Source organism: Ranitomeya imitator, chromosome 3, assembly GCF_032444005.1.
Source record: "Ranitomeya imitator isolate aRanImi1 chromosome 3, aRanImi1.pri, whole genome shotgun sequence".
Taxonomy (NCBI): domain Eukaryota; kingdom Metazoa; phylum Chordata; class Amphibia; order Anura; family Dendrobatidae; genus Ranitomeya; species Ranitomeya imitator.
In genome coordinates this window covers 166,437,651-166,454,260 of record NC_091284.1, presented here as the reverse complement: position 1 = coordinate 166,454,260, position 16,610 = coordinate 166,437,651, and the positions used below count along the sequence as shown (strand labels likewise).

General features: G+C 43.1%; 2 protein-coding genes across 4 annotated transcripts in view; one reads left to right on the top strand and one right to left on the bottom strand.

Moving 5' to 3' along the window:
• TBL1X (transducin beta like 1 X-linked) overlaps positions 1–16,610 on the bottom strand; it is a 561,477-nt gene that overhangs the window by 344,616 nt on the left and 200,251 nt on the right. The window lies entirely within an intron of this gene.
• Positions 6,350–8,227, top strand: LOC138671572 (SCAN domain-containing protein 3-like). The gene has a single exon (XM_069759751.1). The coding sequence runs from the start codon at positions 6,350–6,352 to the stop codon at positions 8,225–8,227; it is 1,878 nt and encodes a 625-aa protein (XP_069615852.1).

The following is a 16,610-nucleotide window of genomic DNA, read 5'->3' as shown; positions in this document are numbered from 1 at the left end:
TTGGTGGCAGCTGCCATCTCTTATCTCAGTAATGTAATAATTCACTGAAGACAGATTTTACCTGTGGATTGAGAATTCTGAGAATGAAACATCTGTCCTGGAGGAGAAAAAAGCTTATTCCTCTTATTAGATATATTACAAAGTTGTTTATTTTCACATAAAAATGGATTTAAAGTACCCTGGCTCTGCGTCTAGTTTGGTCTTCCTTGGCAGCTCATCCAGGGCAGTGTTCACTCCTGTGCCCAGCAATCCCCTACTAGGTGAATGAACGTCACGTGAGGCCTAATACTCCAGGATCGCTGGTGAAGAAGTGAACATTTGCTCATCTCATGTGCTAAAATTTAGATTTCTCCCATAGCAGCTTCTGCAGGGAAAACTGAATATTACAGGACAAAACCAAATATAATTCTCTTTTTGGACCCACAGAGGCAGATAACACCCTTAGGGGCATCTATGAGCCCTACTAGAACATACAGAGGTCCAGGGACTCTACCATACCATAGGGGCCACAACTAAATCAATAGTCAAAGGGTCTTGATTTCTGTAGGGATATAAGACAAAAACAGGAACAGATTAACAGATTCTAGCAGAGGTCTTTTTTATTCAACCTGTTCCTTTTTTCGGAAAAAACAGGAGAAAAACAGGGTCATTGATTTTCCAGATACTAGCACGTTCTGCTACAAACCCCATTGCTTGCTTGCTGTGCTTAGTCAAGTAGTGGCATATGATAATGAAACACATGGCAGATGTATGAAAGCTCTAAAATCTGATGACAGTGCGAGATAGTCTGAATATCAGCTTTATCAAACACCAGATTCATTTAGAAGCACAGGCATATTCATATTTTCATCCGTATGCATTAATACGTTAATATATCCGGCTCACAAAGATGGATCTGACTGAGAGGACTATAGCTCAGCCGCCTTTACTATATGAGGATGATGTTCAGCATTTCTTCTCTTTATAACTCCACAGCTGCTGTAAGTCAAGTTCACTCAGGGCCCTATATCGTGCCGTTACTTTAGCACTATACGGCCCTAATATGTAGCCACATTCTGGCCAATATTGGTGGGTTCTGCACGACAAGCATTATTTGTCAGTACTGAGTCTACAGTTCTGTTCTTCAAGTATAAATAATTAAATTTAGAAAAAGGAATCAAACATTTTCCCATAGTCCTAGACAGATGGAGAATACATACTACCAACTGGAAGAAATATGGCGCTGAGAATGAGTTTCTTTAATTTTAGCCAATTTTCATTTTTAACACTTTTTTCCTCTCCCCTTTTTCCAATAGTCATAAATTTAGAATTTTTCCATCAACATAGCTGTATGATGGCTTGTTTTTTGCAGGACAGGTTATAGGTTTGAATGACACCGTGCAATATACTGGAAAATGGGAAAAAATTCCAAGTGTGGTGAAATTGGGAAAAAGGGCAATTCTGCCATGTTTTTTGTGTTTTTTTTTTTCATGATGTACATTCTGTGTTAATCCCTTAAGGATTGGGGGTATGTCCGTTTTTGCGTTTCCATTTTTTGCTCCCCTTCTTCCCACAGCCATAACTTTTTTATTTTTCCATCAATATGGCCATAGGCTTGTTTTTGAAGGACGAGATGTACTTTTGAATGGCGCCATTGATTTTACCTTATAATGTACTGGAAAACGGGAAAAAATTTCAAGTGTGGGTTTTTGGGATTATACTTTTGCCATGTTCACTAAATGCTAAAACTGACCTGCCATTATGATTCTCCAGGTCATTACGGGTTCACAGACACCAAACATGTCTAGGTTTTTTTTTATTTAAGTGGTGAAAAAAAAAATCCAAAGTTTGTAAAAAAAAAATAAAAAATGTCGCCATTTTCCGAGACCTGTAGTATCTCCATTTTTCCATTTTTCGGGAACTGGGGCTGGGTGTGGGCTTATTTTTGTAAGTCAATCGGACGGTTTTTTGATACCATTTTGGTGTAGATATGATCTTTTTATCGCCCATTATTGCATTTTATTACAATGTTGCAGCAACCAAAAAAACATAATTCTGGTGTTTTGATTTTTGTTCTCGCTACGCCATTTACTAATCAGATTAATTCTTTTTAAATATTGATAGAAATGATGATTCTGAATGCGGCAATAGCAAATATGTGTATATTTGTTTTTTTATTGTTTAATTTTGAATGAGGCGAAAAGGGGATGATTTCAATTATTATATAGACATTTTTTATTTTTTCATTTGCTATGAGCGCTGACCGCTGGGTGGCGCTCTTTGTTGTCCAGCTATGACAACCACAGGGGTCTCCTGCAGACCCCGGGTTGTCATGCCAACTCATTGGCAACCCACGGTCATGTGACACGGGCACTGATGGGCGGGATTAATAACGCGCTGCGCATACAGGTTAAATGCCTCTGTCAGAGTTTAACAGCAGCATTTAACATGTTAACAGCCACGGGTGGATCGCGAGACCGCACCAAACAGGGGGAGGCGTCCAATGTTGGATATATCCGTCAATGGACGTCAGGGGTTTAAAAGTTACTTTTAATCCTGATTGTTCACGTCAGCACAATGATGACGATACCAAACTTGTTTATTTGTTTTTATTTAAATGGAGAAAATAGGTATTAAGCTTACCGTTAATTATGTTTCCAGGAGTCCATACTGACAGCACCCTGGAGGACGTCCTCCTCCCCTTGCTGGGACAGGAAACACACGAGAGTTCAAAAGGGCATGTCCCACCCCCCAATCCTCAGTGTTGTAACAAGAACCTCCTCATGGAAATGCAAAAAAATAACTTTAATAAAAAATAAATATATTACATCATATGTCTGGAACATATTTCATCATATGCCAAAAACATAATACATAATATCTCTTATGCCAGAAACATAATACATCTTATGTCAGGCTACCTTACATAATGCATAACAATATCACCAGGGAGATAACTACCAGTGCTGTCAGTATGGACTCCTGGAAACATAATTAACGGTAAGCTTAATACCTATTTTCCAGGACGTCCCTCCTGACAGCACCCTGGAGAGTACCAAAGCACCTCCTCAGGGTGGGATTACCACTTAGAGCAGTGTTTTTCAACCAGTGTGCCGCAGTAGATATATATATATATAGTATGGTTATGGGGGCACAAATCTGGACATTATGGGGGCACCGATCTGGACAGTACGGCCCATACTGTCCAGATCTGTGCCCCCATAACATACTGTCCAGATTTGTGCCCTTATATGTCCAGATTTGTGCCCCCATACTGTCCAGATTTGTGGCCCCATACTATCCAGATTTGTGCCCCCTATGGGCACAGATCTGGACAGTATGGGGGCACAAATCTGGACATATAAGGGCACAAATCTGGACATTAAGTTATGGGGGCACAGATATGGACAGTATGGGCCGTACTGTCCAGATCAGTGCCCCCATAATGTCCAGATTTGTGCCCTTATATGTCCAGATTTGTGCCCCCATACTGTCCAGATCTGTGCCCCAATAGGGGGCACAAATCTGGATAGTATGGGGGCACAAATCTGGACAGAATGGGGGCACAGATCTGGACATATAAGGGCACAAATCTGGACATTATGGGGGCACCGATCTGGACAGTACGGCCCATACTGTCCAGATCTGTGCCCCCATAACATAATGTCCAGATTTTTGCCCCCATACTGTCCAGATCTGTGCCCCCATTCTGTCCAGATTTGTGCCCCCATATGTCCAGATCTGTGCCCCCATTCTGTCCAGATTTGTGCCCCCATATGTCCAGATCTGTGCCCCCCTATTGGGGCACAGATCTGGACAGTATGGGGGCACAAATCTGGACATGCATATAACAATATGCATATAACAATGCTTATAATGTTATACTGCATATAACAATGAGAAATGTACAATGAGAAATACTATGATCATGAGGCTGGAGTACTACAAGTACCAGCTCATATGCTGAGTATATGAGCTGGCACTTGTACTCTGGCCTCATGGCCATAGTATTTCTCATTGTACCCCTTTATATTGCAGTATATGAGCCACATAATTATCAGCACCATATACTGTGGCGCTGTACAGTGCATATCACCACAGTATATGGTGCTGATAATTATGTGCTCATATACGTGGGACTGTATGTATGAGTTTACATGGGACTATATATATACAGTGGGGCAAAAAAGTATTTAGTCAGTCAGCAATAGTGCAAGTTCCGCCACTTAAAAAGATGAGAGGCGTCTGTAATTTACATCATAGGTAGACCTCAACTATGGGAGACAAACTGAGAACAAAAAATCCAGAAAATCACATTGTCTGTTTTTTTAACATTTTATTTGCATATTATGGTGGAAAATAAGTATTTGGTCAGAAACAAAATTTCATCTCAATACTTTGTAATATATTCTTTGTTGGCAATGACAGAGGTCAAACGTTTTCTGTAAGTCTTCACAAGGTTGCCACACACTGTTGTTGGTATGTTGGCCCATTCCTCCATGCAGATCTCCTCTAGAGCAGTGATGTTTTTGGCTTTTCGCTTGGCAACACAGACTTTCAACTCCCTCCAAAGGTTTTCTATTGGGTTGAGATCTGGAGACTGGCTAGGCCACTCCAGGACCTTGAAATGCTTCTTACGAAGCCACTCCTTCGTTGCCCTGGCGGTGTGCTTTGGATCATTGTCATGTTGAAAGACCCAGCCACGTTTAATCTTCAATGCCCTTGCTGATGGAAGGAGGTTTGCACTCAAAATCTCACGATACATGGCCCCATTCATTCTTTCATGTACCCGGATCAGTCGTCCTGGCCCCTTTGCAGAGAAACAGCCCCAAAGCATGATGTTTCCACCACCATGCTTTACAGTAGGTATGGTGTTTGATGGATGCAACTCAGTATTCTTTTTCCTCCAAACACGACAAGTTGTGTTTCTACCAAACAGTTCCAGTTTGGTTTCATCAGACCATAGGACATTCTCCCAAAACTCCTCTGGATCATCCAAATGCTCTCTAGCAAACTTCAGACGGGCCCGGACATGTACTGGCTTAAGCAGTGGGACACGTCTGGCACTGCAGGATCTGAGTCCATGGTGGCGTAGTGTGTTACTTATGGTAGGCCTTGTTACATTGGTCCCAGCTCTCTGCAGTTCATTCACTAGGTCCCCCCGCGTGGTTCTGGGATTTTTGCTCACCGTTCTTGTGATCATTCTGACCCCATGGGGTGGGATTTTGTGTGGAGCCCCAGATCGAGGGAGATTATCAGTGGTCTTGTATGTCTTCCATTTTCTAATTATTGCTCCCACTGTTGATTTCTTCACTCCAAGCTGGTTGGCTATTGCAGATTCCGTCTTCCCAGCCTGGTGCAGGGCTACAATTTTGTTTCTGGTGTCCTTTGACAGCTCTTTGGTCTTCACCATAGTGGAGTTTGGAGTCAGACTGTTTGAGGGTGTGCACAGGTGTCTTTTTATACTGATAACAAGTTTAAACCGGTGCCATTACTACAGGTAATGAGTGGAGGAAAGAGGAGACTCTTAAAGAAGAAGTTACAGGTCTGTGAGAGCCAGAAATCTTGATTGTTTGTTTCTGACCAAATACTTATTTTCCACCATAATATGCAAATAAAATGTTAAAAAAACAGACAATGTGATTTTCTGGATTTTTTTTTCTCAGTTTGTCTCCCATAGTTGAGGTCTACCTATGATGTAAATTACAGACGCCTCTCATCTTTTTAAGTGGTGGAACTTGCACTATTGCTGACTGACTAAATACTTTTTTGCCCCACTGTATATATATATATATATATATATATGAATACATGGGACTGTATGTATGAGGTTACATGGGATTGAATATATGAGGGGGTTATCCTTTTTATTTCACTTTTTTTAAAATAAATAATTTATTGAAAGGACCTCTGCCAGGCATATTTCACTCTTGAGGGCTTAAAAAGCAGCTCTGGTGGTGATAAGAAGCGTATTTAAAACTCCCAAGAGTGAACTCCGTGAGAGCTGTATGTGTGGAATAATAAATTATATTTTGGCGGTCTTCAGCAGTCATGTCCTGCTTGAATTGACTCTAGTGGCGTAGCACTTTGCAGCCGGCTCTATTCTACTTATAGAGAAAGCTGAGTGCTACGTCACTAGTGTCAATTCAAGCAGGAAATGCAGACCGTAGTAATATAATTTATTATTCCACACATACAGCTCTCACGGAGTGCACTTTTGGGGGGTTTAAATCAGCTTCTTATCACCACAAGAGCTGCTTTTTAAGCCCTCAAGAGTGAAATATGCCTGGCAGAGGTCTTTTAAGTGTGCCAGATATAATGTAAAACTCTTCTATTTTAGTGTGTGGCTGCGCACACTATCTCAGCAGTGATGGAGAAGTATTTGAGAATGGAAAAGGCAAATGCCGAACAGGACCCTGGACACAATTCTAACCCAGATGAAGGCCCTAGTAAGAGAGGTCGACAAAAGAAAAAAGACAAGACAGTGAGCTCAAGGCAATACAGTGAAAGCTATCTTTCATTTGGATTTACTTTCACTGGGGATGCGACAGCACCAACACCACTGTGCTTGGTGTGTGGTGAGAAGCTATCCAATAGCGCCATGGTGCCAAGCAAGCTTAAACGCCATCTCCAAACGAAACACCCTTCCGTTCAAAACAAGCCGATGGAGTATTTTGTACGCTTACGTACAAACCATGAGAAAGGGGCAACTTTTTTGAGAAAAAGCACAAAGGTAAATGAGAGAGCCCTCAAAGCTAGCTACGTTGTTGCTGAACTCATAGCTAAATCAAAAAAGTCCCACACTGTGGCAGAAACATTAATACTGCCAGCTTGTAAGGCTATTGTAAATGAGATGCTTGGCGCTGACGCAGCCAAAGAGATAGCTAAAGTGCCTCTCTCTGATAACACAATTGCCAGACGGATTGATGACATGTCTGCGGACATTGAAACAGTTGTTTTGGAAAAAGTGCGCATCAGTAAGAAATTTGCCTTGCAACTTGATGAGTCGACGGATATCAGTGGACATTGTCAGCTGTTGTCCAATGTGCGTTTTGTGGATGGAGAAGCCATTACAGAAAACTTCCTATTTTGCAAGGCACTGCCAGAAAAATCAACAGGAGAGGTAATATTCCAGGTCACATCGGAATATCTTGATAAAAGTGGGCTTACATGGGAAAACTGCACAGGTGTCTGCACTGATGGAGCCGCAGCCATGGTCGGGCGCATCAAAGGCTTTGTAAGTAGGGTTAAAGAAAGAAACCCAGATGTTCTTGTTACCCACTGTTTCTTGCACCGTGAGGCCCTCGTTGCAAAGACCTTACCAGCAGATCTAGCTCCTGTGTTGGATGATGTTGTGCGCATAGTGAACTTTGTGAAGACGCGACCTTTGAGATGTCGCTTATTTGCGTCTTTGTGTACAGAAATGGGAGCCGAACATAAAATCTTATTGCTCCACACGGAGGTCAGGTGGCTGTCACGCGGCAAAGTGCTGGCCCGTGTGTATGAGTTGCGAGAGGAACTTAAAATATTTCTGACAAACGAGAGGTCCGATTATTCAAAGCTGCTTGCAAGTGATCAGTGGTGTGCAAAGCTGGCATACCTGGCTGATATATTTCAATATCTGAATGAACTAAACACACGGATGCAAGGCCGAAATGAAAACCTGCTTACAAGCACTGATAAAATGAACGGATTCCGTTTAAAGGTGCAGCTCTGGCAGCAACATGTGCAGGGTGGCAACCTTCAGATGTTCCCGCTCACCGAGAAACTGCATGATGACAATACTGCTGCAATGTGCGAGGTGATTGGCAGACATTTGAAAACTCTTGAGGAGAAGTTATTGTTTTATTTCTCTTCAACCTTCACAGAATGCCTTGACTGGGTTAGGGACCCATACAGCTCATTATCCGTTGCTGGAAAGGACATGACTTTAAAGGAGCAAGAGGAACTCATTGAACTGAAGCAAGATCGCGGTTTAAAGCTAAAGTTTGCTGATCTTCCTTTGGACAGTTTTTGGTTATCTGTTGCCAAGGAGTTCCCCATTCTGGCCAACAAAGCTATTTTGACATTGCTCCCATTTTCGACCACATATCTATGTGAGCTGGGCTTCTCAAGCTTGACTGCGATAAAAACTAAAAACAGGGAGAGACTGAGAACTGTTGAGGAAGAGCTTCGTGTGTGTCTTTCCACCATTCCTGCTAGGATATCCCTTTTGTGTTTATCGAAACAGGCCCAGGTTTCACACTGAGTGAGTATAAATACATTTAGAATCTATATTATTAACTATATGTATAATATGTACTGTTTTAGTGTCATTTTGTGCCATTTTGGTTGGTGGTGTGCCCCGGGATTTTTTAAGTATAAAAAGTGTGCCGCGGCTCAAAAAAGGTTGAAAATCACTGGCTTAGAGAACCTTTCTCCCAAATGCAGTATGTTGACCAGACAAAACATCAAGCTTATAGTGTCTACAAAAGGTGTTGGCGCTAGCCCAAGTTGCTGCCTTACAGATCTGTTCAAGAGAGGCACCTGCCCTCTCAGCCCAGGAAGTAGCTATCCCTCGAGTAGAATGTGCATGGAGGCCCTTTGGAGGAGGAAGCCCTTCTGACTGGTAAGCCTCAGAGATCACAGAAGTGATCCAACGAGCGATAGAGGCCTTAGAGGCCTTCTTTCCCTTATTCTTACCTCCAAATAAGATGAACAAATTTGGGTCAATACACCACGAGTTAGTGGCTGCTAGGTAGTCTAAAACTGCCTGTCTGACATCGAGAAAATGGAGAGCTTTTTCTTTTTCATTAGCCGGGTTATTACAAAAGGACGGTAACACAACTTCCTGATTTCTGTTTTTAACCGTTCCCACCTTTGGAATAAAAGAGGGATCCAATCTAAGGATTAGACTATCCTCTCTAATCTGAAGGTACGGGTCACTAGTGCACAGGTCCCACCCTCTTAGCTGTAGAAAGCTGTTTTACGAGTGAGGACTGGAATGGGCATATTATCTGCCGAGGCGTAGACGTTTTTACAAAGGAATTTGAGGACCAGATTAAGGTCCCAGGACGGCGACAATTGTCTAATAGTGGGGCGCAACCTCTGGGTGGCTCTGATAAATCTAACTATCCACGGGTGGGATGCTAGCGGATAGTCGAAAAAAGAGCTAAGTGCCGAGATCTGCACTTTCAAGGTGCTTGGTTTGAGACCTTTGTCAAACCCAGCCTGCAGGAAATCTAGGATTCTGCCGTAACCTCAGACCTGCCACCCTCCAGACAGAAACGCTTTTAGATTTTCAAATAAATTGCCGATGTGACTGGCTTTCTGCTGGATTTAATAGTAGCTATCACTTGATCCAATAGCCCTCTTGCCTTCAGGATGTTCCTTTCAGGATCCATGCTGAGAGATGGAGATTCTTTGGGTTCGGGTGGTACACCGGACCCTGGTGGATTACGTCTGCCCTGAGAGCAAGCTCTACTGGGCTCTCGATTGCCAGATCCACCAGGAGGGAGAACCAGCTCCTTCTAGGCCAAAATAGTACAATCAATATGACTCGGGCTCGATCCTCTTCGATTTTTCTGAGAACAGCTGGAATCAGTGCTAGAGGCGGGAATGCGTAAGAGAGGGGTTCCGTCCATTCCTGGCTCAGACCATCGATCCCTTCCAGGAGATCTTGAGGGTTCAGCAAGAAGAATCTTGAGACCTTTGAGTTCCTCCTGTTTGCAAATAGGTCTATACTGGGAGTTCCCCAGCGAAGACATAGATCCTGGAAGATTTCCTGATTGGGTTCCCACTCTGTTGCAAACACCCGTCCCCTGCTCAGATAGTCTGCTATGACGTTCTGGGAGCCTTCTAAGTGGACTGCCGAAATGGATAGGACCGATTTTTCTGCCCAACGAAATATTCTTCCCGCCAGCTCCTGAAGCCGATAGTGTTTTGAGCCTCCCTGATGCTTCACGAAAGACACAGTTGTAACATTGTCGGACAGTATCCTGATATGGCAATCTTTGAGGATGTGTTGGTTTCTTCTTAACGCCTCCCAGAAAGCATACAACTCTTTGAAGTTGGAGGAGCTGTGAACGATATCTGCTGGCCACCTCCCTTGTAAGATACTGCCCTTTAGATGGGCTCCCCAGCCCCAGGCGCTGGCGTCTGTAGTTACTACTACATAGGGATCAGTAGACCATAACACCCCGACTCTTAGCTTCTCTGGTTGTTTCCACCAGAGGAGAGATCTTCGTACTGGATACGTCAGCCTTAAAGTACTGTCCAGAGAAGACTGACGACGGTCACATTTGAAGAGAATTAATCTTTGCAGAGGTCTTGAATGGAACTGTGCCCATTTTACACATGGTATGCAAGCCGTCATCAGACCTTGTACTCTCATGGCCGTTCTTATTGATGCTCTGCGTTCTAATAGGAGCCTGATCTGGATCCGGATTGCCTCCAGCTTGTTCTCGGGTAACAGGGATGTCCTGTTTCTCGAATCCAGACATACTCCCAGGAAGATCGTTTTGCATTCCGGAGTCAGGTGGGATTTCTGCCAGTTCATGATCCATCCTAACTGCTCCATCACCGATATAGTTCGGTTCCTGTGATCTGACAGAATCTCTGTCGTTCTTGCGACCAGGAGAAAATCGTTGAGATATGGGACCATCTTGATCCCTTGGTTTCTCAGGAAAGCGACAATTTCTGAAACCAGCTTTGTAAACACACGAGGTGCTGAGGCAAGCCCAAACGGAAGGCATTGGAACTGGTAGTGACAGGTCCCGGACGGCAGCACCACCACAAACCTCAGAGGCTTCTGAGATGAAAGGTGGACGGGGACCTGATAATAGGCACTCTTCAGGTCGAGAGTGCACATCACAGAGTCCCAATCTATCAGGAGGATTGCAGAGTGTATGGGCTCCATGCGAAACCTCTTGTACCTGACCCAGGCATTTAAAGATTTCAAATTTATTATTGTGCGAGAGTCGCCGGAAGGCTTCATTATAGAAAATAGGGAAGAGTAGTGACCCCATCCTACTTCTACTGGTGGTACTGGAATTATGACTTCTGAGGAAAGCATATCCTCTAAGTCTAAAATCATGGGAGAGTCTTGCATGACCATCGTAGATACGATGTATCTGTCCGGTGGAGGGGAGGAAAGCTCGATACTGTAACCTTCTGACACGGTCCAAAGAACCCACTGATTTTGGGTGACTCAGGCCCAGTTCTCCGCAAAATGACGCAGCCTTCCCCCTATAAGGGTGGCGTCATTGCGCCTTAGGCTTTGAGGATGGGCTAAAGAAGAAACTCTTGTTTCTATTGCCCTGGCTACGGGAACCTCTACCGAATCCTCTATTGGATCTACCCCTTCTGTAATCGGACTGTCTTCTGAAGGGAAAACCTCTCCGAAAGGACTGAGCCTTTTTAGGTTTGTCCTCTGGAAACCCCTTTTTCTTATCCGAGGCTGACTCTAGGATAGTATCTAGGGAAGGACCAAATGCCCTCGCCCCTGAGAAAGGAATAGAGCATAATTTGGTTTTAGAGGCATTATCCCCCGACCAGGATCTTAGCCAGACCGCCCTTCTAGCCGCATTGGATAAAGAACCATTTCTAGATGAAAACCTGACCGATTCAGCAGTCATGTCAGATAGGAAGGCCAGATCTCATAACAGGAAGGGAGCTTAAAATCTCAGACCTGGGGGTCTTATTGGATAGATGTTCCTCCAATTGACCCATCCATAAGTACATAGACAGAGCTACCGAGGTAGCTGCTATGTTGGTCTTAATTAGGGCTGCAGAGGACTCCCAGGCCCTTTTTAGCAGTATGTCGGCTTTCCGATCCATGGGATCGTGCAGATTTGAAGAGTCCTCGAATGGTATGGCTGTCTTTTTAGCAACCTTTGCCATGGAACATCTACTTTGGGTATCTCCTCCCAAAGTTTGACTTCTTCTGGCTCGAAAGGTAGACGAGCTTTGAAGTCTTTAGTCAAAACCAGCCGACGTTCTGCCTCCTTCCACTCCTCCAGTATCATGGCCTTGATATGTTCACTAACTGGGAAGACTGTCTGTCTACTCGACATAAGTCCCCCAAACATCAAGTCCTGCCTGGATTGAGGCTTAGATGTCTCTTCAATCTGCATTGTGTTTCGCACCGCCTGCACAAGCTCATTCGTCTCCTCAGCCTGGAAGAGGTATTTTCTCTGGTGGTCCTGACTCCCTGAAGGAAGTTCCCCTTCCTCTTCTGAGACGAAGTTTTCAGAGGCAGACTGGTCCTCAGAGCTATACTCTGGCTCTCTTAAGTCTCGTTCCCGTCTGGCTCTCTTGCGGCTGGGAACAGGGCTGGACCTTTCCACAATACTGGACAAAGAAGCCTGAACTTCTTCCCGTATTAGGGACCTCATCTCTGACAAGAGTGTCGGCTGTTCGTCTCTCATAACCCTGGAAGTGCAATCTGCACACAAGGCTTTAGCATGAGTGTCCGGGAGCTTCACGCTTCATACAGGGCATCTACTGGTTTTCCCAGAGGACTTGCCGGACTTCTTAACTTGAGCAGGGGGGGCATCGGGGGTTCCCTTATCCTTAAATGACATAAGATAGGGAGAATTAATGGGGTGAACCTGAGCCTATGTGTGCGGCTAGGGTGGACAGCGCTATGCGCACTCACCCCTTCCTCCGCTGGCGTGCCTTCCATAACGATCCTGGTAGCAGGTCCCTGAAGCTACCATGTCACCGGAAGTGACGGTAACAGATGCCGCGAAACCGGAAGTGACGTGGTTCCTTGGGACTTCCATTAGATGATGCCGAGCCAGACGCCGCACCGCTCTGGATGCCACGCCGCATGGAACCGCGTCGCAGCCGAGAGCCTCCCACCGGGAGGAGCAGCTGCCACAGGAACTTCACCCTTCCTGTTCTTTGGAGCAGAGGGACCCCTCTGGAGGGTTTCTGCCCTGAGCCTCTTGACAGGGGGAAGGGTATTGGATGAGCCGCACGATCCCCCTGAGCTCCGGTAAGCTTGCGCAGCTTCTCTCATACGACCCTTGCAGGGACAGGAATAACACTGAGGATTGGGGGGTGGGACATGCCCTTTTGAACTCTCGTGTGTTTCCTGTCCCAGCAAGAGGAGGAAGATGTCCTCCAGGGTGCTGTCAGGAGGGACATCCTGGAAAAAATTTTTTAAAAAATTTGTAAGAAAAAAATGTTTGGTTTGTATATAGCCTGCAACATTTTTGTTTTTTTCTTCGATAGATCTGGGCGAGGGCTTGTTTTATTTGCATGACGGACTGACTGTTTTTTCATACCATTTTTGGACATATATGATGTTTCTGATTTTACTGCTTTTTTTTTTAAGGAGTAGTAGTGACCAGAACTCTTTCTCATTACGGCTTTTACCGATCAGGTTATTTATTTTAACATTTTTATAGACTGGACTTTAATAATTGCAGCAATACCATGAAAATGTAGTTTTTTATTTTTTTTATTTCTCTATTTTAAATGTAGGAAAAAGGGGTGATTTGAATTTTGAAACTTAAACTTTGACTATATTTGTTAGTTCCAGTATTGCAATATATTATGTAAATCTCGGTCTCCCTTATAGCTCAGCATCTGTGCGTAATGCTCATCTTTAGCTTGGATCTATGGATTTATATTGTTCATTCACTGATTCACAGTTGTAACAATCAAAACTTTCTAATTTTTAAGAAAACTTCACTGTATGACATCTGTTTTTTGTGTTATGTCGCAGTTTTCATGAAATCACATCCATTTTGCTTGAACGGTTAAACACAGCAGAATGTCTGTGCAAAAGAACAGCAGAAAAAAGCAGCTTTTACGCTACATGTGAACATGGAAAAGCTGAGGTGAATTCGTGAAAACTCATACCCTCGGAGCATCTAAAGGTGCAGTTGTGCTGCATTTTTTCCCTTTAGGCTTTTATGTGGAGACTGAAAAAAAGCACATGTAAAAAAATACCTTTTGCACATTTAAGTGCAGAATCACAGCTTTTCTGTAGTATGGAAAAAAGCTTTAAAAACACATTCACATCTGCACCAAAATTGCATCAAATAAGGAAAGCGCATAAATAAGTATCGCAAAAAAAACCAACATTTACACTACATGTTAATACAGCCTCAGTGTTAGATTTCTATTACTTTTTACATCATTTAGTGATCTGATTACTTTGTTGTAAGGGTTGTTTTGATTGCAGGGACACTAAATATGGCCATATTAATTACTGATTTGTAATGTTTACTTAAAAATGGCATTAAAATTAAATTTTTGTAATTGTTTGTCATTTTTTTTTGTCATTTTATATGACAAAAAAAAATCTTACTTTTATTTTCCCTCTAGAATACAGGGACATAGAAATACACTGCTATGCACAGATGAATATCTATGTAGCAGTGTGAATTGCCTAAGAGCCTGCAACTCAGCTTCAAGTATGGAAAATCCTCATTTCCTGGTCATTAGAGACTGTGGCTTATAGCTTTAGCTGCTGCCTGTAATGAAACATCTTGTGTGTTCGAATCCCTGGCAAGACCAGATCTCAAGCAAAGAAGAAAATAGTTTATTTAATTAATGGTAAGCGGCTCCACTTCCTGAGGAAGAGGAGCTAAGGAGCAATGAAAACGCCAAGAGAAGCCATCACACCGAGAGGGAGTGGAAGTTGGGACACATCACTGCTTGGGACATTGCTGCAACAAAAGTAACAAGGTCATGCTTTTACTCCTGCTTTGGGTGAAATAGCAATAACTGTTTAGCTTTTCATAATGCAAGGATTATGTCTAATAAGACTGAAGAACTGCCCTAATGCCATGCCTCTTCATTTTGCACCTAGCTCCACTTACAATCACTTATCAGTGAAAAGGTTCCACTCTGTTGTACAGGGTGGTCCATTTATATGGATAGACCTGGGTGGGCCATGTATATGGATACACCTAAATAAAATGGGAATGGTTGGTGATATCAACTTCCTGTTTGTGGCACATTAGTATATGGGAGGGGGAAAACTTTTCAAGATGGGTGGTGACCATGGTGGCCATTTTGAAGTCAGCCATTTTGGATCCAACTTTATAAATGGCCCACCCAGGTGTATCCATATAAATAGCCCACCCTGTACTACAAAATAATTGTATGTATGAGAAATATCACAGCAGTGCAAACATTGCCAAGTCACTTTTTCCATTCACTGTGTTCCGATCAGACAATTCCATTTTATATTGACATTTATTCTGATCATATGTCCTCTGACATATGTTTACCAAGTTAAATGAGCTTCGAAAAAGAACACAGACTTAAAAGGCCTGGAGCATGTTTTCTGTTTTGTGCGGTTTGTGTAGGTTTTTTAATTGGTTTTATTATTATTTTATTATTATTATTATTTATTTATATAGCACCATTGATTCCATGGTGCTGTACATGAGAAGGGGTTACATACAAGTTACAAATATCACATACAGTAAACAAACTAACAATGACGGACTGATACAGAGGGGCGAGGACCCTGCCCTTGCGGGCTTACATTCTACAGGGTTATGGGGAAGCAGACAGTAGGTTGAGGGTTGCAGGAGCTCCGGTGTTGGTGAGGCGGTAGCTCCGGTGTTGGTGAGGCGGTAGCTTCGATAGTGATGAGGCAGCAGCGGTGTCAGTGCAGGCTGTAGGCTTTCCTGAAGAGATGAGTTTTCAGGTTCCGTCTGAAGGATCCGACTGTGGTTGATAGTCGGACGTGTTGGGGCAGAGAGTTCCAGAGGATGGGGGATATTCGGGAGAAGTCTTGGAGGCGATTGGATGAGGAGCGAATAAGTGTGGAGGAGAGAAGGAGGTCTTGGGAGGACCGGAAATCACGCACATTACTATGCAATGTGCACTCCCCATTATTTTGGTGATGCGTGCTTCCTTTAGATTAAATTTGTAGTATATAGTTTGTAAATTCTAGAGGCATCCAGGATGTCAGGCTGCAAATGCCTGTCACAGAAGTGTAGACTGACCTGGTTTGTCTGCCACGGAGGACCAAACTTAATGTCAGACTATTTTTTTGCTCAAAGGGATATTCCTATTTCCAAGATTCTATCCCATTATATAGGAGGTGGAATAATAATATTAGCAAATTCCTCCAATTAGAAATGTAGTATAGTTCTTCTGATTCGCTATTCGCTTACCCCACGTGCAGGCATTGAGGTAGCTTAGGAATCCATGGTTATGCCCACTAACTAACTGTTACTATATGAGTGGTCATAACCATGGATACGTAAGCTACTGAAATGCCCTGCACATGGGGTAAGCAACATAGCTAATCAGCAGAACAATACGACATTTCTAATTTGAAGTATTTGCTAATATTATTATTATTATTATTATTATTATTATTATAACACCTACTATATTTTGGGATAGGATTTTGGAGGTGAGAATACACTTTAACTCAAAATATTATCTTACATATGCTCTATATGTCAGATAAACGGTAAAAACTTTTTGGATTGAATAATTTTGTTTAGCATGTTTGCAATACTGTGGCTTCTTCTGACTTTCAATGTTGATTGTTCTTCATTTAGCCCCTAAGGAATAAGGGCCCAATTGTGGATACAAGCACCATAAACGCAGTTACGCAACGGGCACATTCTCCATGAAAAGCTGCCCTACATAACACATCTAATTCCCTT